The sequence below is a fragment of the Triplophysa rosa genome, linkage group LG1 (assembly GCF_024868665.1).
Source record: "Triplophysa rosa linkage group LG1, Trosa_1v2, whole genome shotgun sequence".
Lineage (NCBI taxonomy): Eukaryota > Metazoa > Chordata > Actinopteri > Cypriniformes > Nemacheilidae > Triplophysa > Triplophysa rosa.
In genome coordinates, this window is record NC_079890.1 from 18521454 (window position 1) to 18545793 (window position 24340).

Here is a 24340-nt window from a genome sequence, read left to right on the forward strand (position 1 = left end):
GTATGACTTTCTTTCTTCCGCAGAACACAAAAGAAGATATTTTGAAGAATGTTGGTAACCGAACAGCATTCACTTCTATTGTATGGACAAAAAACGCTTCAAAATATCTTCTTTTGTGTTCTGGGGAAGAAATAAAGTCAAACAGGTTTGAAATGACAAGAGGTTGAGTAAATGATGACAGAAGTTTCATTTTTAAGTGAACTATCACTTTAAATATGAGCCTGGTAGGTCTGATCCACAGTTCACATAAAGTAGCTTTTATTCTAATCTCAGCTAGCTTGTTTTTTTCACTATAAACGGAAGATGAAAGAAAAATCTTTGGGCTTTTGAAGAACCAAAGTGTAGACAGAGAACTTACAGTACAGGCTGATGGACACACAGACTCACCTCCACTACGTGTGTTGAGAAGCCAGCCTGAGACATCTGGAGACCAAATGCTGTCCCATTCTTGCTGGTCCCTGCAGATAAAGACACCTAATCAGAAATTTTGCATTGTTTGTGAGAACAAGAAAATACAAAATAGAGACGTTTATACAAAAACATTTGCTAATAGAAAAAAACTTCTTACTGTAAAATCGTATGCCATTTTGCTTCTCAAATAAATCTTAGGATGTTTACATTTGTAGGAAAAGAGCAAGAGTCATGATATATTTCATAGAGATGTGGTATCAATTTTAAAATTTGCTCCAGTAAGATTTACAGTGTAGTGCTGGGCAGAGATGTAAACATTTTATAGACTGAGGTTTCTGGCTTTATTATAGATTTGATGCAATGTGGTGCTTTTCCAGGCGGTCATGGTAAAAACGTCTCACCCTCTAAGCTGAAGATCCTCTCTCCAAGAGCGTCCACAATGTCCTTCAAAGCTGCTTCATCCGTCACATTGAAGAAATGTTTATCGTCGGGGTCACTGGCAATGTACTTGATCTCCTTGAGGAATGCTTCAGGGTTGATGCCTCTGCGGTTATAGTAGCCCAGTACCTGTAATAAGAAAAGCTCACATCATTAAACACGATTATTTTTTTCTGAACGCCCACACAAACCAACAGCTCAAATGTAAAGCCCAATAAGTAGGTTTAAAGCGCTGGGCCCTTGTCACCAGTTTTACTGGTGCCAGCATCTAAATGTGACCTCAAAGATTTCCAGCCCAAGTAAGTACAGTATGCCCATTTTAAAAATGGGTCGCCTCATCATCTCAGCAAGAGACTGGGAATCAGATCAAGGACCAGACCAAAGGAAAAACCAAAAAACATGCCAAAGAAAGAAAGCAGAAGGGAAAGAACTGTGAGCAAAGAAGGCGGGACATACGGCAATGGCATATCGGGTGATTCCGTCTTTTTCACTTTCCTCGATGACATGCTGTAGATCAGGGCTGTCATGTGATTCACCGTCTGTGATGACAATCATGACCTTCTTGGCTCCTTTTCTGCCTCCCTGAGTAAAGGCATGTGTGCTGTAGGGATGTCAATAATAAATAATCATGTGTTTTGTAAACTCTGTTGATAATATATAGTTTTGACTACCATAGTAGGAAAAATAACAATGGTAGTCAATAGTTCCCCAGAACTGTTTGCTTTCCTACACTCTTCAAAATATCTTCTTTTGAGTTCAACAGAACAAAGACATTTACAAAGAAATGTCTCCTACTGTTTGTTTACAAGCATTCTACCAAATATCGTTCTGTGTGTAGAAGAAATTTATACAGAGAGTGAGTAAATGAAGACAGAATTTTCCTTACTGGGTGAACTATTCCTTTAAATAGAAAACGCTCAAAGGTGTTTCAGTATTAATACATTAAATGGCTTTTATTAAGCTGGCGTATTAGTGCCAATGTGCCAAAATGTTTATGTATGTGTGCACAATACCGTGCAATATTGATTCCTAGTGCAGTGTTGGTCTCTTCTCCTCCTCGCTGACCAATCTTACTGGCGGCTTTGACCACATCCTCCACAGAGCGGAAGTCATTCAGCTGAAACTCTGTTACCACCTTTTCCCCATACTGCACTACTCCAACCTGTACAGTATTAAATCACATGATTCACTTCACATGACAAAATTAAAGACACATATTGTTCCAGAAACTGCGGCTTTGAAAGTCAAACACACCTGAATCTGTCCTGGTCCGACATGAAATTTCCTTAGGATGTTAATGAGGAAATCCTGAACTTCATTCCAGGGGTAGATTGAATTTGAACCATCCAGGACTATCACTATGTCCATGTATGTCTCACACCCTGACAGAGAAAATCAGATGAAAAAGATAAAACCACCAAAACACTCTGTTCAAAGGCATAATTTAAAGGTCCAATGTGTAATTTTTTGGAGGATCTATTGACAGAAATGCAATACTACGTCTTTAGAGGTGTCTAATGAAGCGTTATGATTTTATTACCTTAGAATGAGCTATTTTTATCTATATACACTGCGTGTCCCCTTACATGAAATTCACCATGTTGTTTCTACAGTAGCCCTAATCGAACAATCTGCTCTAGAACACATTTCATAAATATGTTATCTCCTTCGGCAAAGAAGCAAAAACATGATGACATCTTAGTCCTGTGTCAGCCACCATAGTGCTTCGAAAGGGAGGGGTGAGCGAACCAGAGCATGTGAGCGAAGCGGAGCGAGAGCGCCTTTCTGAAAATTCCGCTCCGGTCGCTCAATACGCTCAGAGTCGCTCGCTCAGCCCTCTTGGTGATTTACTTTTTTGCTGCTGGATTATTGTCCCATGTACACCGCATGAGCCTGAAGCCTGAATAATAGCACAACGGCAACGGCATGCGCGTCAACTACAAACGCCTCGTCCATTTGCGGAGGTGCGCTGGCGACAAGAGGTTTGATACAGGCTCATTTCAGTTAAAAAACATTATAACATTTATATTTATTTCTCTTAAGAAGACATTGTGTCACTTACCTAATGTAACAGTTGCTTTTCTGAAATAAAACCTGAATAAACCTCAATGTCATATGCGGCCGAGGCCGACAAATGTGATCTCCGGTGGACGCATGCAGCCTTCAAAGACGCAGCTACTTTGTCCAAGTTTCTAAAAGTACATTCTAAAATGCTGTAACGACTGAGGTTTGATGTTTTAAGACCGCATTTCCCCTTGTTTTGGTCTATTTTTCTTTAGAGCCTGTTTCTTTTATTAACCGCAGTAATAATAAAGGTGTTCATAGTGCATTTCATCTTTTGTGCGTTTATTTTGAATGTTGCATTATGGCAGCTATATGTTCATGGAAATAAAGTAACGAAAATCAAAAATACTTTATCAGTTATTATAGTTATTTTAGGCACTCTTTAAATAAAAAATGACTAAAATATTGGCTGATGTCACAGAATGTCGGACTGAAACATAACTGCTCTTTTTCAGCCTACTACTTAAACTAGACATTTATTCAAGAAGTTTATTATAAACTGAAAACAATTAGGCTTACTAGACACATTTTATGTCAGAGTGGGATTTGGTTTACCGGTGAGCGTGAGCGGAATGTGAGCGAAGCGTTTGCTTGGTCCGTGAGCGACTGAGCGAAGCGCACTGTCATTGAGCGAAATATTGCTTCCCTCACATGCTCTGGAGCGAACGAGCTCTTTGTTTCAATTCGAAACCTGACTGCCACTAAATTTCATAGACTGAACCTTAAGTGATTCATTTCTAAAAACAAGATCTGTGGTTATTTCACAAAAATCATTCTCTTTTCTTTATAAATAGATCATTTTCTTAAAAAAGAGAGAATAATTCCACACTTAATTGTCTTTGGCAGATCCAGAAATGGTCAGGGCCAAATGCACATTAAAAATCAAGTCCCTGGTTAAGACGGAAAATGGAAACATATTAAAGAAATGTCACTAACACAAGTATGCCCTAGTTAAAGGGGTGATATGACAGGGCTAAAATGAATATCATCGTTTGTTTTAGATGTAATGCAATGTGTATACACGATTTAAGGAGCAAAAACTGTCATGGTCCTGCCTTCTTGTTCAGGATTTTCTAGTCTTGTGACAGGATCGTGACAGATCCCTTATGTTTAATGTGAGAAAGTCATGGGGTGTTTATCTTTTGACATTCCATGTGCTTTCTCGTGTCTCGTCATTGGCCCCGCCCCTCTTGTTTCCTGTATTGCTCTCCTGCCGTGTCTCGTGTTGCTCACCTGCCCCTCGTTATCTTCCTTTGTCTGTCTCCCTATTTAATGCCCGTGTGTTTGCTGTCTTGTGCGGATTCGTTGAGTTTCTTGTGTTCAATGTCTCGTATGTTGTGCTTGTTCCCCGAGTTCCTGCCTTGCCTTGCTCTGTGTGTCCCTGAAAGTGACTTGTGTTAGTTTTTTACTTTAGTTCTCGTTTTGCCCCCTTGAGGGATGTTTTTGGTTTCAAGTTTTGTATTTTAGTTTGTTCTGTCAGACACCCCCTCGTGGGTATTTCCTTTGTTCAGTGTTTTGTCTTCTGTTAAATAAAGTATTCGTTAACCCCTTCATCCCCGCTGCCTGCACTTGGGTTCTTCCGCCACGCATTCCGTGACAAAAACACTGTATTTTCCACATACCGTGCATGTTTGTATCTCCTCTTTGCCCCGCCTCTCTGAAACGCGCAGATTTTTTACAAAGCTCATTGCTCTGAAAAGCGAGGTGTGCTATGATTCGCCAGTTAACCAGTGCGTAGTGATTGGTCGAATACTGCAAGCGTGTGACGGTAATGTAACGCCTCTTATCATATTTGGAACATCAGGTTCCAAAGCAATAGTTAGGACAGGTACACCCACCTTACTTGCATATACATTTGGGCGGTCTTCGTCAAATCATACCACGAACTGACGTAGATTTGTGGGGGTGTGGTTACACGAGGCGTTTCAGGCAGGTCTGGGTGAGCGTTCACTTTTAGATAGAATGCATCTTTTGTTCCGACACTTTACATTTAGCAATTTTACGTGTCTAATACATGCAGGGGCAACTTATAACACACCAAAGACACAGAAAAACACGTATTCACGCCATATGACCCCTTTAAATCAAGTAGCACACAGAGCGTGGAGGTGCATTGTGCTTACTTTGGAAGGCAGGAGCGATAGTGCGGGAAAATTTGAAGCTGGCATTGACTCTGGAGCAAATTCCAGTGCTGTAGTATGAGCTGCCGCATTCGTAGGACCACAGAGGACCACAAGCCTATGAATGACCAAAAAAGAACCAATAATATATGCTTATTTCCTCGAGGAACATTACATACAAAACATACATGACCCTGTCTATGAAATCCAGACTAAAGTCTCATGATCTCATTATGAGATTTCTTTGTTTGTTTTATTTATATAGCACATTTAAAAACAACTCATGTTGACCAAAGTGATTTCTAGTAAGGCAACATATAAAATAGAATAACCAAAATGAAGACAGCAAAAATCATAAAACAGCATGACAAAGCACAAGACACAAGACCATCAAATATAAACTATCTCACACCAAATGCCCATGCAAGTAGATGTCCTCCTAAAAGTACTTTGAAATGATTTAGTCATGCACAACATCTGTTTTCCAGTGGCAGGTCGTTCCAGAGACGGGGTGCCGCAGCCGAAACGGCACGGTCTCCTTTGGACTTTAAGCGGGATTTCGGGACCTTTAATAGGATTTTGTGCGATGACCTCAGTGGCCATGTCGTGGAATAAAACTGGATCATGTTGGATCATCAAAGTTTGACTTCAACCATACATTTTTAACATGACCTTAGTCAGTATTCAAAGATATCAAGGTTATATTTTCACAGGATGTTCTTTACATTATTTTATGCAGAACACTATCACAAAAAAGTACTTCAGATGCATTTTCACAAGCAGGGTCACAAGACTAATATATACGTGTGTACGGACAGTACGCATTTTTTTCGGACTCACCACAAAGCTGTTGTCTTTAGGGTTAGAGGAAAGAGTCATTCCAAGCCTCATCCTATCCTTGCGCTCGGAGACATTAGTCAAGGATATCCTTCCTTAAGGAAATAAATGGATGGAGTTACAAACGTGCAAGCAAAATATGAATCTGAGTCTAAAATCAGACCACAATCCATATGTGGCTTCTCCACAGGACTTCCTCTAACCATAAACATATTTGTTAATCCTGTTTAGACATTCCTGACTTTATCTGTAATGTGCATATCATCTCCTATGTGTGTACATATTGAAGCTGGCAGAAAGGCCTTATCTACACACAACACTACATAAAATACATATGCCACAACGCAGATTTGTTCTGTAGAGTGAAGAACCCAGATGTGCACATGTAAACTCTATTAAGATCAATGTGGTGCCCCCATTTGGTTTTCACAAGGCATGCCTGGTAACACTTTAACCAAACCGCAACTCTACCCCTTATTTAACTCATTATAGAAGCTTTGTGAAGTAATTATTTAAGACAGTTAATTTCAAAGACGTTATGTTAATTATATATCAAGCATTTACAATCCATAGTCGCCATACCAAGATTGAGTTTGGTGCAGCTGGGCCCTCCAGATCTTCTGCTTAGCGGACATTTGTATACGTCTCCTGTCTGATGCTGCCCATTTGTTTCCAGTGGGGCTCCTACCAGTAACCTACAAACATCCACAATCGTATAAATATTAGCACTGACATTCCGCAACATTCAACGTCATAGACATATAAGCACAACGCAGATGTGTAATTCACTTTCCTGTAAGAAACACAACAGCCGGAAGCTTGTTGACTTAAGCTCCCTTTGAAAACATCAATGTGAAAGGAGGTTAGAGGAAGTGAATCAGCAACAGATGACAGGTAAGTAGAATCTACCGGCACAGGAATGTTTAAACAGGTTCAGTTGGATGTTGACGTCTGAGGTAATGGATTAACGGAGGCTCACAGGGCGGTTAGGTATGCAGCGTGCCGCTGAGAGCTGTTTGTGTGCCTGGTGAAATTTGCGCACTGTGACCCAGACTGACTAAATGCTTCGCTCCATTCGCTCCAACAGCAGCTTGGCACGTAATACTGCTCCTGCATGGAGCAACTAGGGACACCCATCAGGTGCAGGGGCTGCGCCGCAGTCAGTACCTCTTATGGAAGCATTCAGTTTTTAAAGGCACAGATCGTCACTTTCACTTAGTAGTGTTATAGGGCACAATTACCCAGTTATAGATCACCAGACATCCTTAAACGCAGCAGCATGGGAGCTTCGGCTTTCTACTGTTTATGTTAAAGACACAGAATTCCTTTGTGTTGACAGTCATCTCAGGGGAAAGAGAAAACAAGCTTGACTCTGTGTGTAGATGTCAGAGGCAGGCCAGGATGAGGCCTTAAAGGGATAGTTCACCCCAAAATTGACTCCCATAGTATTTATTTTCCCCACTATGGCAGAAAATGGGGGATGAGAACTGCTTGGTTACCTACATTCTTCAAAATATCTTTCTCTGTGTTCAACAGAACAAAGAAATTCATACAGGTTTGGAACAACTTGAGGGTGAGTAAATGATGACAGAATTTTCATTTTTGGGTGAAGTATCCCTTTAAATGTCACTCAACTTTATAATTAGTTTATAGCAAGGACAACAATATGATGCTATCAGATGTAGAGAAGTACTAATGAGTGACAGTAAAACGTGGGAAACAAAATTCCATTGACTGCAAACGGGCCGAGCCATTTTTATGATCCGTGGGTTATTTGTCTGCCTTTTTTAAAGAGTGGCTCTCTTGTAAAACGCTAGATTTTCTCAAGAGCGGCACTCACTGTAACCCAGAGGCTACTTAATAACTTCAACAGTAATCTTAAACAATAGGTTTCATTATTAACTCATTCTTTAAAAGCAATGCTGGGTAAATTATTTGGAGCCATTGCATATAAATCTTCATGTCTCTGGTTTAAGGTTATATGCACTATATGTTTACAAAGCATTCTGTGTGTTAAAGCCAAACTGACAAAAGCACTGTTTAAATCTCACACACGCCGAATATGAGCACATCTTAAGCTGATTCTGACGGGTTGTAGAGGTTAATGCTCTACACAGCAGCAAAACTCACTCAGGAAGCGTGCGATTCAGGGAATTGATATCTGACACTCGTTTATTGCAGATCCAGACCTCCACGAGTGTTCTACACAGGGCAGGGGTCACCGCCACGGGCCCCTCGACTTGCAATATTTCTGTGTTTGGCAAGAGTCACCAGTGCAAATCTGAATGTAACTTTCCTAACATAACATGACTTCAATGTTATACTAAATGTAAGACAACACAGGCCATTTATAGTGAAGGAATTAAAGGGATAGTTCAGTAAAGAATGAAAATTCTCTCATAATTTACTCACCCTCGAATCATTCCACAACAGTAAGAGCTTTGTTTATCTTCCAAACACAAATTAAGATTGTTTTGATGAGGTCACGTGCTCTCGTGGACGTGGAAGAGAGAAAATTATTGAACAGTTGCCATTTTTGTTTTATTGCACATTCAAAGTATTCTTGTCGTTTCATAGGATTAAAAGTTGAACCATTGTACTCACATGGATGTTTTAAAATTATGTCTTTACTAACTTTCTGTGCTTTGAGTGTAAGGTGGCATTGCTGTCTTTGGTGAGTCAGAAGCTCTTGGGCCTCATCTTAAAGGTTCATCCAAAAATGAAAATTCTGTCATGAATTACTTACTCTCTAGTTGTTCCAAACCTGTATACATTTCTGGAGTGTCTTTTTACACGGAGTACAAATAGCTCGCATTGTTGGCAGAGACTATTTGCACTAGCTCCGCCCACCAATATGTGATTGGAATAGAGAAAGAACGACGCCATTTCAAACAGTGACTCCAGTGGCGTAAGGTGTAAAGTTTGTGTGGCTTTGGCGCTGGAGACTGAGATTCTAATCCAACTCTCACTGAAAACGCTCTTTCACCTTTTTCTATCACATTACAGATCATAAAGGCATTTGTTTTCAATAAAATTGATGTAAGACTTAAAATTCATTTTTATTCGTAAAGTTTAGGTTAGGTGTAGGTGTAGAGCTTTAATATCTCAATAACTTGCCATCATTTTAATAATTTTTAGAAATATAATGATTTACACTCTGTTATTATTGCATAATAATTAAACTGTCACGGATTGGCAGAAGAGAACCCAAATGCAGGCAGGCGGTGAAGGGGTTAACAAACAAGACTTTATTATAAATACAAAGAAACAAAAACACCCGCGAGGGGGTGAACGAAAAGATAACAAAATAATAAAACGAGCAACAAGACCAAGACTACCTAAACAATAAACTAGACAACACTTTGACAGAAACTAAACTAACACTTACTAAGACAGGACTGGGTTATAGAAACAGGAACACAGGAACAACGACTGGCACGATTCACATACACGACGTAGTACATACACACGCAATGACCGACACAGGACAATGACACATGAGGGTATTATATAGGGAAGACAGACAAAGGATAACGACACGGGGCAGGTGTGGGTAATTAAACACTCAGGGAAAGATAACGAGGAAACGAGAGGAATGGGGCCAATGACAAGACACTGGAGAGAACGTATATTATTGTCAAACGGACAATAATATGTTTCTCTCCACACATAACCAAAAGCTTTGCCATGGCTCTGCTACAGGACCAAGAAAAACATGACTAAGGAAGCAGAGCCATGACATAAACAATACTGAGGTGCAAATAGTAACATTATCTGCCACTATTTATAGCTACCAATAGCATCGAACTACTATTTCTACTTAGTCCAAAGAAAATACAGCTATTTTCGGTTAGTGTAAATAGCATATCACTAAGAAATGCTGTTATTTTCACTAGTGTTAATAGCATCTATAGCATAGTGCAAATAGACGTTGCCATACATTTCTGTCATGAACGGGAATAGAACCCAATTGCAGGCAGCCGTTTGAATCAACCAAAAGCTTTATTAAACAAAAAACCCACGAGGGGGCAAAACAACAAGGGAAAACTCTTCAAACAAAAAACCTCCCATGGAGGGGCAAAAACAAGAAAGGTCCAGATATCAAATAATATAATCCAAAAAGAACTCAATGATCCAAATGACAAGACCAGGCAAAACAGGAACACGATTTAACATGGGGGAATGCAAGACAAGACTTCTCTATCATTAGAGTATGCACACACAACGAACCGCACTGGACAATAAACAAGAGGGACTTTAAATGGGAACACTAACGAGGGGATGATGACATAGGGGAGGTGTTGGGCAGGTGACCGGAATCAAGACTAAAGAGAACTAACAGGGAGATAACACGGGGCAGGTCAGGGGAATGAAACATTAATGGGAAGAGACTAGTGGAGAACAAGGGGGCGGGGCTGAGAGACGCGACCGGAGGACACGTGTCGCAACATCAAAACAAAGGCCACGTGTCTCCACACATAACATAACAAACACATAAGAAGTGCTGCTGCCACGACCCTGTCCACAAAACTAAGAATTTCCTGACAGGATCATAACACATTTCTTTGATGGTTGAACACAGATAAAGATATTTAGATGAATGCATATAACCAAACAGTTCTTGGACCCCATTGACTACCATAGTAGGAAAAATTACAAAAGTGCCACAGAACTGTTTGCTGTCCTACATTCTTCAAAATATCTTCTTTTGTGTTCAACTTCAACATAAAGAAAAGTAATTTTAAAAAGTACATTTTCTTATTATGGTAGTCAATGGTGGCCAAGAACTGTTTGGTTACTAGCATTCATCCAAATATCTTTCTCTTTGTTCATAAGAACAAAGAACTTTATACAGATCTGGAACAACTCGAAGGTGAATAAATGATGTGTTCCGAAGATAAACGAAAGTCTTACACTTGTACAGTGACTCGACGGTGAATTATTATTGACAGAATTCTCATTCTGTTGTGAAATATTCCTTTAAATATATAAGAAGCATTGACAGCAGTCTGAAATGTGCATGATATAAGGAAATAAGCTTACACATAAAAACCAACACCCAACTTCAGCTTAAAATTCATGCAAATATTTTCAAAAGTCCCTGGAAATTATTTTCACAGAAAGAGTGCAGACTGTGCACATACTTCCACTGCCATTAATATTGGGATTATTACTGGTGTTATAGCAGCCTTTGGCTGCACACTTCAAGCTGGAGTTCAGCTCAGGACACAGTCACCTAAATAAAAAAGAATGAGAAAAAGAGATGAGCATGAGCATGAGAATGGAGACTATTGTTGCAATGATTTAATGGTCTAGCCAAACTTCCAGAGCAGTGACACAGTGAGCTGTTTTAACAATCAGACTCAAACTCATTAGTTTTTTTTCTGTGGCGGGCAACAAAGGGGCTAATAGCTCAGAATAAAGAGCCTCGAAAATACACACTCCTTTACACATGGAGTCTCCCACAAAACTTTGCACTACCAGCCCAAACCCTCTGGAAAAATCAGAGGGGAAAGGCAAAGTCATCAATGAGGGAATGTTTTTCACATTTGGGAAGTGAGAAGATCTTGCTTTGCTGGTACTGTGATGAGGTCTGTAGAAGTGTCAGTGAGTGCAGTGACATGCTGTTTCATCACACTCATATACTGCACGCTGGGAGAGAAAGTGAGAGGTGCACCACAAACGGTCTATCCTTCTTAAACCGCAGCCTGTGACTAAGTGAGTTATTGAGTGACAACAACATGCTATACTCCATATTTTTGAAAAATCTTTTGGAAATGATTTTCCAATAAGTATCTATTCTGTTTTGAGTGATTATCAGACACAGTCACATTTTCAGTATCTTATCCAATACAAATAAATGAATTGATCATTACAGCAAACTAATATGAACACAACAGTGAAAATTTTTTTTTTTTATTATTAGGTATGTTAATTTCATTGTGCAGCAAAAACCTGGTCCATAAATCATTTCCTTGGCAGTTTTCTTCCCTGTCACTCTCACATTGCTCAGTCTAGATATTAAAAGGATAGTTCAGCAAAAAATGAAAATGAATTTACTCAATTACTTGTCATTTCAAACCTGTATGACTTTCTTTCTTCTGCAGAACACAAACATAAGATGTTTCGAAGAATGTTGGTAATCAAACAACAGCAGTACCCATTGACTTGCATTGGTTTTGTGTCCATAAAATCGAATGAGTATTGCCTTTGTTTAGTCACCAACATTCTTCAAAAATACTTCTTTTGTGTCCTGTGGAAGAAAAAAATGACAACAGGTTGTGTAAATAATGACAGGTTTTTCCTTTTTGTGTAACTATGCCTTTAAAGCACCATTTCTGTGAAGCTGTTTTGACAGTACACTGTAATGTGAAAACTGTTTAAATACAACTAGATTTCAGCTGAATCTAGTGATGACGAGACTTTCACCCTCCTGCTGCCTGGAATTCAGAGCTCACAGCACACCCAAAGGTCACAACTCAGAAAGGAATTCCAACTGCAACCTCTCAAAAAATAAACAGACTGTGTGTATGTGTCATGTTTAATGTGTCTGCATGTGTCCACGCTTGTCTTTACGTCAAGGGATCGATCCTGACAATTCTATGAGTTTCCAAATGTTAGCTGTGGCCACCCTGGGAAAATACTGCACTGGCAACCAAGGAGACTTCTGGAGAAGGACTTAATTTTAATGGACATTTATAAAACATCTCCTGAGCTTCTCTAATGGTTTATTTTATGAACGTTTTACTGTTCATAAAATAAATTACTATTGGTCATTACAATGGAATTATTTAACTTAACATTGAAATGACAGGCCTTATAAAGACATTCAAGGTTATTTCTTTACTACTTTCAAATAAACCAATACCATTATCAAACCTCTCATTGAGAGATAAGTGAAATACATACCCTTTAAAGTCAGAATTTGAAAATCTATTCATAAATGCACTCACAAAGCCATTACTAAATTCAGCCATGTTTCCACTATACTGTACTGCATTACAATTTTTAAAAGCCTATTTATTGGGCCATTTTATCTCCATGCATGAGCTCTGATCCTGTTTCAAACAAAATAAAGTTTATAATACCACAGTAGAAAGAGAGAGAGGGTGAAATAAAGTATTTGGGATTAGCTGCAGTAGCTGGGACTACAAACAAGTAAAGTTACTGCACTGGCCTTAAAGTCAATGCTTTTAAGCTGTGAAGGGGTCTTTGAATTTGACTTCTGACATTTGCAACTATATTAAAGGATAGATTTGCAGTTAAAGCAGTGCACAAGAAAATTAAAAACTACAAACATAAACACATACCGTTCTTTAAAATATTCCAAAAAGCCAAACACTGTAGTCATTGACAATTCCTCTGGCCGCCAAACCCCCTCATGCTTCCTATGAGTTGTGCAATGGGAGCTGTATCAAGCGGAATCAGCTTTAATAATCACAAAGCTAGAGGCCGGGAAAAGATTTCACTAACTAATATTAGTAGTGCAATGGGTACATTTGGATGTGGAAACAATGCAGATGTAAACAGAGGTGATCAAGGAATTCAAAATCCATCCAAAAAAATGTAATATTAGATTTAATTTTCTAATATTATATTGTCAAACACAACAAGCTAATACATGCATGTAATTCTTGGTGACGTGTGGAAACAAAAAATGTGTATACTCATCATTTAAACTCCTCATATGGTTTATCCTTTTGCAAAAAAATGAAACACTCATTTGTGGAACACGGTTGTTCAGAAGATGTAACATGATCATTTCAAAGTTTCTAGCCTGTAATTTCGTATCTGCTATTAAATATGGCAGGAACAGCTGAGACTGTTCCAATATATATAGTACAACGGTGGTGTCTTGGAACTCATACATGTACACTGAAAGTGTTCCAAACTTTCCTGTTGTACTAAAGTAAAATGCATATTCCTACAGTTTAAAGAGAAGAATAGGCGAAAACATTATACTACCTTAAAGTCCACAGACTCCTTGGTTTCAGTAACCACAGTTGATGCGTGTGTTGCCAACCCCTTTCCCCCATTTTTATTCACCACTAAAACCCCTTCTGTGCCTCTTACAATTGCAGAGGAAGAACACCTTTTTCAACGGCATGCTGATGTGTTTAACATGGTGACCCTTGATTCACAAATAAAGAATTTGTAATATTTTACCAATATTTAGCAATATGGAGTAGATCGCATTATGACAAGTTTTTGTATGCCAAAATGTGCAGTATACACTACTATACACTACTGACGAATAAACCAGAAGTAATAATATCAACTGTACATTTCTTGTCTACTTTGACACACTACATGATGAAAGTGTCAAAATTGAAGCCTTATTTTTCCATAACTGTAATTCAACTAAATGAACTACACAATGTTCCACATGCTATAAAATAAATGTTGGTACTACGTACTGTGTAATACCAAAGATATATATTAACAAGATTACAATGACTAGGGATGAGTGCATGCACACTAGCTGAAGCGACCTTGAATAACCATTCAAGGAGATTGACTGACAAGATTGTTGTCTTGCTATGATGTACATAGCTGCCGAGAGGCGTTGCAAACATGGCTGCCGAGTGGCACAACTTTCATAAACAGACTTTGGTTATACGCAGTATGCAGAACTATTGTTAGTCAAACATTTGAAAGCTCAAACCTCAGAAAAAAGCTGTTATTTACATTCACAGGCCCGGAACAACATATTGTGGGACCACGTGAGTAGGTTATACATTCAAGGTCTCTCTTGTCACAGGGCCAGGGACAACATTCCGGTTCATACCCCTTTGATGAAGACCCTGCCTCTGCAGCGACTGCTACCTCAGAAGTAGTTTAGCAATACTCCACTCACCCCCAGTCAAGCGTATGTCAAAACACTTTAGTCACTTCACTGAAATGAGCAGGAGTCCTGCCCAGAGCAAAAAACTACATGATAAATAACCTGAACTGTCAGAGTGAATGTATTGTGTGTTTTCCACACTCAGGGGTCGTAAGAATAGCAAGACTCCATTACTTTCTTGGACATAACATTCTCCTCTGAGGATCTGCTAATCAAGATATTTCCTGAGTCAGACATCAGTACACACATGCACAAGTAAATAGCCAGCGGTGTTTCAGTGTTCAGAGCATTTCCCCTCTTCAAATGATCTGAAGTAGCCTTACCGCATAATGACGATTAGCTACTGTCTGCAGCCAACTCCTGCGAAACCCTTTTCCTCTCCTATCGCCTAAAGTCATGCCAGCACAAACACACCACAAGGTCCCTAGTTTCTCTCTCCCACACACACACAGAAAGATTGGGTATTGCCAGCAGCAGAAATACTGTACATGTATACTGTTATTTCTCATCTCATCATGAGATGTTAACTTAAATTGGCATTCAAAATATATCTAGTGATTGGCTTACCCAGCTAACTGGCCTTTCAAACATCATCTCGTCTTTATTTGTAGTGTATGAATATGCGTGTCTGTGTCGATGTGTTCTGTGTGTCTATTGTGTCAGCTGTTTATGTTGTGTGAGAGCTGCTTGTGAATCACTCATTCACAGCACACGTCTCCAAGAATACGATACACACGAACACACACACGACTCAAGGCAGACACACATGCCACACTGAAAATGTATTTTGGCCTGTTAATGGCTTCCAGATGCAGTGTGAATGGGGCAGAGACAGAACGGGGGTCTGTTTGGCAGCCGCTTACTTGAGAAAGTCTTTGTTGATATCACCCCGCATCAGTCTACAGCTAAACTGACAACACACACTCACATTTAAAGTACATTCCAAGCCATTTAGTTATTATCTGGGGAATGTGAGGTAGAGATCCTTTTTCAGGACCTTACAGTAAGCAGAATGGGAAAAAATTATAATTATAAAGAGGAACAGATAAAACTCCCATTGGAAATGCTCTTGTATTTTATAAGTATTTTAGTGATATGACAATAAAGAGGTAAATGAGAGGTTAACAGCTTTCTTTTTTGATTCTACACGCAATCACACATACATTACTGGACAGGTGATTGTCATCAGACATATTCACAGCCAACTCTCATAAACTGTATTACACATCTAGCTCCAAATCATCACACGTAAATTTATTTGCGACAAACATCATACCACTAGCATTTTCATTAATACTTATTTAACCATGGTAAAGAGGAAGGCGGGACGAGAGCCGTGAGGGAACGGTGCGAGGTCGGTGACGCGAGTGATAATGAGTGTCAGCTGCGCATTGCACCAGTCTCGCATCTCTCACGGAGGAGCTACGGAAGCATAAAAGGACGAGAGGACCAGGCCTGGGGCCTCATGTATTAACGTTGCGTACGCCAGCTTTTACGCTCACGGTCGGATGTACTAAAAGTGAAATTAACGTGAGAATGTACGTTCCTCCACGCCAACTTCATGTCTGGCATGAGTTTTTTTTTTATTTACAGCTTTGTCCGTATGCAATGTTTTAGTATGGAATCAACGCAAGTCTTTGTACATGAGGCCCCTGGACATTGTGTTAAGTTTTATTTATGTTTGTGTGGCCGGCAGTTGACCGTGAGGTAGCTGTCGGCACTTTACTTTCGTTTTGTTGTTGGTTTATTTTATTATTAAAAGTTGGTTATCATTCGCCGGTTCCCGCCTCTTTCCTTCCTTCCTTTCTTTGTACAGTATTACAACCATATTTAACCTTCGTCTGTAAAATAGTAAGTTTTAGGAGGAAGAGGAGTAACATGATAAGGTAAAAGGGGGCTTCTTACCACTTCTCTCCCCCGGCCGTGTGTTGTTGGACAGTGTAGCCAAACTGCGTCTGCCTGGACCCCTTTATGATCTTGTGATTACTGGTGTCAATGTTAAAACAGTCATGGAACCCTGTAAACAGACACAAGCAATTCAAACATTAGGCATCTGTGATGTGTTTGGACATATAACTGCATTTACTAGCACTGGCAGCAGGTTCTAGGATCTGTGGAGCTCCAGTAATGAACCCAATTTACGGTGACTGATGAGTTGCAATAATAGCAGTGGAGTATTATCCTCCCAAGATGGCGGCGCCACTGCAACATGCAACATAGGGCGTGATGTCAGCATCACATTCTCTATAGCTTCATAATTAGAAACAACTCCACCTTAAACACATTATGAAAAAATAATAATTTTATGTGCTTTTCACAAACTTGCAAATCCAATTTCACAACAAATTTCAGTCAGTTCTGTCAGTTATGTCACATGAGGTATCGGCCTTTGGTATCGGTGCATTTTTATGAGTATACGAGTATGAGTACATGAGCTTAGTATCGGGCCCGATACTGGTATCAGTGCATCCCTACTTCAAATACTTCATTTATTAACTTAGAACATTCAGTAGTTGGCTGAACAGCAATGAGTACCCTTGTAAATGCAAGTAACTTTACACACATAAAATAAATTTGGCATTCTGAGTTTAAAGGTTTATAAAGGTGTGATGCTGAAATCTATTTGTTAAATGGATAGTTCACCCAAAAATGAAAATGATTTACTCACTCTCTTGTCATTTTAAACCTGTATGGTGTGTTCTTCTGTGGAACACAAAAGATATTTTGAAGAATGTGGCGGTACCCATTGACTTGCATTAGTATTGTGTCTGTACAATAGATGTGAATTGTTTGGTTACCAACAGTCTTCACAATATCTTCTTTTGTGTTCTGCAGAAGAAAGAAACTCAGAAATTCAGAATTCAGATTCAGATTTTCAGTTTCAGGTTCAATTCTGAAAACAGAATTCACTTGCTACATGTCTATGAAGATGTCTAGTTTGACTTCTGTTTATGTTAGGACCTTCTTGGTCACTGGTGTAAATTGAATTAACAAACACTCCCATGTAGGTCCTCCGCTGAAGCTCCTTCATAATCAGTCAAATGCTCACGATCACTGAGAAAGCCGCCCGACCTGACCCCCTCCAACTCTGTCAACAGACTAGTGTGGGAGACACAGGACCATTGAACCTCATCATACTGTAGATGAGACTAAACAATTAAGCTGTCAATCACCACAAAAGGCTTGACTTTCTGTCAGTCAAAAAATAAAGTAGGGATGTTGTGGCTGACTGACAGAGAATTATGAGACAGATCCAATTTCAATCACAATGCAGGGTACAGTAGTCAAATTCAAACCAAAAGCATGTTGCTAAGGTGGGTTTTTTATCTTAGGACATCACATGATGGCAACCTTCATATCATACAGATTAGTGTCTATCAGCATTGGCTTTTAAAATAAATCTAAAGCAGGTCTAAAAGCAAGCTTTGATTTAACTGTAAACACAATGGTGAATTTACCTGAAAATTACACTGTTAATCTTCTTTACTCTGAATACTCATAACCCTGCACATGTGAAAATCACTGTGTAGGAATGTATACATGTGAACAAAAAACATGGCGACATACAATGGGGTCTGATGAAAAGCCTGATTTTCAATGGTGGCCCCACGTCACCCTGCCATACAGTTTGGTCTCCATAATAAAAAGCAGCGAATAAAAACTTTTCCTCTGGATACCATTAATAAACTTTCTCTCCAAATAAATAATTTATCTTCCAGCTGTCACCAGTGAAAATGTAACAATTATTCGTAATAATGTTTCACGGAAAGTAGTTTCCATCAGTGTATCATTTCAAGGAAAAGATCAATGGATGACATGACAATAGCTTCTTTTTCTTAGTAAAGAGAAAAGTGCCTTTCGCTTTATCTAAAGTGCCTCTCTCTTTCTTTCCCTTTTCCACGTTCTCTGTGTGTGGATAAAAATGATGACAGGCTACTGTAGTGTTAAGGATGATGTAAAACCCTATTTGCACATTAATCGGTCAGTCAGAAGAATGCATAGGCGATAATGTAGACCACATGTTTTCCAAGCGTTACATTTGCCTTCCGCTGTGATGGTAAGAATTTCGTGTGCGAATGACGCTGGCAGTCACTTTAGGAGTATTATTTCTGAGCAGGAGTGTGTCCCACTGAGACCAGCAATGAAGGCTCACGTAGAGAAGCTATATTTGACCTCTGCTTCAAAGTTCACACAATGAATTTTTCTAATCAAATCCTTCATCCTCCTATAGAAAAAATGAAACTGATAAGCATGTTTATCTGGCAAATAGGTATCATGAATAAAATCAAAATGAATGGAGTCAAAGCCATAAAGGAATAGTTCATCCAAAAACAAACATTTTGTCATCATTTATTCACCCTCATGTCATTCAAAACATGACTCTTTCGTCTGTGGAAAACAAAAGAAGATATTTTGAGCTAAGTCTCAGTGGTTATGTGTCCATAAAATGAATGTCAATGGTACAATTAATGATAATTTTGATCATTTCTTCCACAGTGCATTTAATACACATCTAACCAGCTTTCAGTGCAGTATGTCAAGGCAAACTGTCCCAGACACCATCTGAGAATAGATTTACCCCTAAAAACCTAAGGAAAAAGCCTGAGAAAAAGGGGAGCAGAGAGGTTCTATTTTCCATTTAAAAGCACTAACGTGGCAGATGCTTTAATATTCTGTGTAATGTCAGCAGGTCCTATAGCAGGCTAGAGTTGGTTTCCAGTGTATGAAATTTTTTGCCCAGATAAATAAACCTCACTACAGCGGCTGTAAGGGTTGTGCTCAGTGTGCAGGCTAGGCCCGCGCTTCTTCTGGACCCCAATCAAGCTACAGGAGCCACACAACAGTCAAACTGATGAAGAATCACCAGTCTACGAGTGTCTATGCATGCAGAATGTTAACAATCTTCTGGATCTTGACTGAACCCCACAACAGTGGGTAGCGCACATGCTCATTTGCATACATTCATTTACTGTAGCAGGCCACTTTTATCCAAAACATTGTAAAAATGAAGGAGGGATGAACATTTTGTGAATATGCCTGTTCACATGATCCATAATCAAATCTGGCATCATGTTTTAGTCTTATTTTCGCTTTCTCATCCCAACAGTGAGAAACAGGTTTTCCAACAGAGTATCTCTCTTTGCTTTTATTTGTTCATAAAGGCAGCAGAAAAGCTCTTAAAGCCACAATCTGTATCGTTTTTTATTCAAAAATAAATTATTGAGAAAGTACATAATAAAGTCAAGTTTTCAAAGTCAAAGTTTTTGGAGGATCTATTGACAGGAATGGAATATAATATACATAACTATGTCTTCAGTGGTGTATAAAGACCTTACATAAGGAAGTGTTATGTTTTTATTACATTAGAATGAGTTATTTCTATCTGCGGGTCCCCTTACATGGAATTCGTCATGTTGTTTCTACAGTAGCCCTAAACGGACAAACTGCTCTACAGAGCGCATTTTGTAAATACGTTATCTCCTTCGGCAAATAATTGAAAACGTGACGACATCTTAGTACTGTGTCAGCCACCATAGTGCTCTGAAAGGGAGGGGTGAAGCAACGTATTCAATACGATACACGATATCTAAATCTAAAAAAATCAAAATCTAGTTACTGGGGCAGTTGTGGCCTAATGGTTAGAGAGTCGGACTTGTGACCAGAAGGTTGCCGGTTCGATTCCCAGGGCCGGCGGGTAACAACTGAGGTGCCCTTGAGCAAGGCACCTTACCCCTACTTGCTCCCCGGGCGCTGCAGTGATAGCTGCCCACTGCTCCGGGGGTACTTGTGTTCACTACTCTCTGGATGGGTTAAATGCAGAGGTCACATTTCGTTGCCTTGTACCTTCGTACATGTGCAATGACAATAAATTGAATCTAAATCTAAAAAAAAAAAAAAAAAGATATATACGATATATTTACTGTTACGATTGCATCGCGATATTTGTTTAAAAAATGTACATTTAAAATTGACACTCAAATGATTTTTCCTAAAACATGGACAATTTTGAGTAACGTGTTATTATGTTAACATTCAAGGTTTAATTAAACCATTTTTATGTAAACTAATCAAAACTGAATAGATCTGTCACTGAAAAATAAAACTGAATTTTAACATAAAAATCATTTAAAAACATATTGCCATAGCTCTACTACATATATCTTAATAGCTCTACGATACATATCTTTATGTTTTTGTATTGTGATATACAATACTTTGATATATTGTTACACCCCTAGTTACGGATTGCAGCTTTAACATGATATCCATATCAAGACCAAATCTCAAGACCTTAACCAGAAACCCTAAACAACTCGCTGAAGTCACAGCAGTCATTTATTTTATTCATTTATTTATTTATTAATTGAGCATTATTATTTAGCATTGTGCATTTACACATAACATAATCTTCTGAGAGACAGCTAAAAAAAGCTAAGGTGCTACATCGGGTTGATCTTATGATATACATTATTTCAGATATAAAACACACTCACTGTTGTTGCCAGATATCCTAAAGGGGAACAATACGAGGTGATATTTCTCTAATAATGTCAATGTCACATGCCTGAACACTGAAATAAAAGGGCTAAACCAAATTTGATCCTGACACAAAGGCCACATCTACTGCAGGGCAGATCTACCACACCACACACCAAAATCAAATTTACAATCAAAACTAGAACCCACAACAATCCAACCAAATGAAAGCCACCAATGCCAAACGCTTAGATTTGTTCCAGTCTAATTAAAGATGCAGATGTGTACTGCCAAGCCCACATACTGTGACAGACACCCTCTCTGCACATCTGCTCAGCCCTCAGTCATCACTTCCCTCCTCCACAACATTTTTTTGTGAGGAACTGCCCTGATGCTAATGAGCCTCACTGATGCCCACTGGCAAGGATTATGAGACAGCGGATTGCCTTTTAATAAACTCCACATGCCGGAAATGCACATCTTTTGCCTAAGATCTCATGAGCGTTATGCTTTTACAGTATGTGCTGTTCCTCAGGGACTAATATACATTATATTACACTCACAGATCAAGACCAAAATGACCAGACATTGCTTACTTCATGCTGACTTCTTACTGTGAGCTCTGTGGTCTGGAAAGCTCATTGAAGCACTGCTGAGAGATGATTAGGACTGGATGAGCATGATGGCCAGTGACGGGGTCTTTGGCCAAAGTAAACTATCTGAGGCACGTGGCATCAGCCACAGTCAAGCATTACTTACTAAGCTCTGTAATTCCTCAATTAAACAAATTAATATTTGTCTTTTAATAGCAAAAACAAAGTGGAACCATAAGTAGAGGCTTATGAAATCACTCTCTCTTCCGACGTGCTGCTTGCAAATTAAGTTTCTTATGTATTTCTGCACTTGAACCGCTGTTTAAAGCTGTTGTTATTGCTGTAAAGTGCTAATTCAACACGCGTCTGCATCTACTCAAGGTTAAATCAATGAAGCGCACGTTGCGATGTATTTTTGACCCGTCGCTTTGACAAGTCGCTGCAGTAAAGCATGAGTCTCTGTTTGTTATATAGGCTACAGCTGCTCTCTTGATGTTAAAGTATACGTGTATTTATTTATCTTCTGTGTTAAATATTCTTTCCACATTGTTTGTCTTTAATATAAGTTTGTAGGCTTTCTGCATGTCCCTAAAAAGTTAATAAATCCCCCATAAGAGTTTACAAAGCCCTGTTTACAGTACACTACAGAAAAGTGTTTTGTGTCCACTATTACTGCTGACTAACTTGAAAACATGGAAAAAAAACATGTACAAACAGCTGGTAAATAAGGTGCTTGTATGATTAATAATACATTAGAATTGGAGGAAGAGGTTTAAAGAAAAAGATTCACAGCTCTACTATTAATACTATTAAGTGTTTATTCATGTGATTTTCTATGGTGGTCATTATGTGGTACTTGGAACAACTAATTTTATTAAAGGTGGTACTTGATCTGAAAAGTTTGAGAACCACTGGTTTACACCTTACATCAGTTTTGAGCATTACAACAGTACAGATAGGACCAAAGACTGACAGTGGCAGAATAAACAGTATTATAGTAGTGTAGAGGTAACATTTTTGGACGCTGTAATAAAAGCTCAATAAACGGGAAGGAAGGAGGCGGGAACCGGCGAACATTCAACAATAAACTTTAATCAAAAATAAACAAACAAAAATCCAACAGTAAAAAGGCTGGCAGCCACCTCACGGTCGACTGCCGGCCACACCAACATAAACAAAACTTAATATGTCCGGGCACGGTCCTCTCTCGCCGTATCCTCCTGTCGCTCGTCCTTTTTATTCTTCTGATCTCCTCCGTGAGAGATACGAGGCCGGTGTGGCGCCCAGCTGACACTCATTATCGCTCGCGCCACCGGCCCCGCTTCCTCCTCCCACGGCTCTCGTCACGCCTCCCTCGTCACAGATGCTATTAGAATGCCCCTGGGTCACAGCTGGCTTATTGGCAGCTGGACAAGCTAAGTAACCACAAGACTAACAAACTCTCAACAAGAAACATGCATGTGTTTACAGACTAATCCACACACCTCCACACTCTTTCTTAGCCCTTTAACAACACTCTTTTTATCAATGATCAAATTATAAAACAGACACTTAAAAATCCTTCTTGATTGCCTATTTCGATAGAAATTAGGATGAGACTTCAAATTTAAGCTCTCCAGAACCCTCTGACCCAGGACGGCACCAGACACCAGGTCTCTTCTTAAATATACTTATGAGATTGTCATTGCACACAACTGAACTTTAATCTGGCTGCTCACCAGCTCTTTCACAGACAGGAAACTATGAGCTCCCAATATATGCCTGATAACATCTTTAATTATAAAGTATGCAAGTGCTAGAATAAAAACTGAAGCGAGTGTAAACACCAGCCAATCCAGCATCTTCATTTATCACAGGAGGTCAATGTAACAGAGCCTGACAGTGGAAAGCAGACGTGGGAGAAGCAGAATGCCGGGATATAATAACATACACACAAATCACATCCATGGCACTTATTCAACTTTCATATATATACTTGCCATTGAGATTTCAGTTGTTTTTTTATTTTAAAAAGCTATCTCTTTAAAACACACACATATGCACACAAACACACTTACCTGGCAGCATGCTGCAGAGAATCCAGAGTAAGATTGTGCAGTAGTACTCCATGCGTGAAAGAGTGTGTGTTAGTCTGCGTGAGTGTGTGTGCACGTGCGTATGGATAGAATATCCTGACAGTGAGTTCTCCTTTACCACCGGCTCTGATTGCCTCTATTCCTGCTAAAAACCTCACTATATCTGAGTTAAGGAGGAGGGGACTGTGGCCGAACTAAAAGGAGGTGCTCATTCAGCCAACAGTCTGATCTTCTCCCTTTTCTCTCTCTCTTCAACTTCCTCCCTCTTTCGTTTCACTTTGACTGTCTGTCCATCTATGGTTGAGTTAGGTCAGTGTACCATGAGCTCATGCAGACTCTCAGATGATAAATTCAAGGGTTAGGGATAGTTGTGCATCGAATAATGACTTTCCATAATCTTATTTGTGTAGCATATAAACGGCATACATTCAGATTTATACCATAAATCTATATATATATATCATGTTTTCATGCCGAGAT

General features: G+C 39.2%; 1 protein-coding gene across 1 annotated transcript in view; it reads right to left on the bottom strand.

Moving 5' to 3' along the window:
* itga11a (integrin, alpha 11a) overlaps positions 1–23978 on the bottom strand; it is a 57092-nt gene extending 33114 nt beyond the window's left edge. The window contains exons 1-10 of the mRNA XM_057339823.1: positions 23843–23978; positions 16621–16732; positions 6453–6565; positions 5874–5965; positions 5037–5151; positions 2104–2231; positions 1863–2011; positions 1306–1450; positions 813–978; positions 388–458 (exon numbers count right to left, since the gene is read on the bottom strand). Coding sequence (XP_057195806.1) covers positions 388–458; positions 813–978; positions 1306–1450; positions 1863–2011; positions 2104–2231; positions 5037–5151; positions 5874–5965; positions 6453–6565; positions 16621–16732; positions 23843–23894 — 1143 coding nt within the window. The 5' untranslated portion in view covers positions 23895–23978. The remainder of the gene's footprint in view (positions 1–387; positions 459–812; positions 979–1305; positions 1451–1862; positions 2012–2103; positions 2232–5036; positions 5152–5873; positions 5966–6452; positions 6566–16620; positions 16733–23842) is intronic.
* Between the last annotated feature and the right edge of the window lie 362 nt (positions 23979–24340).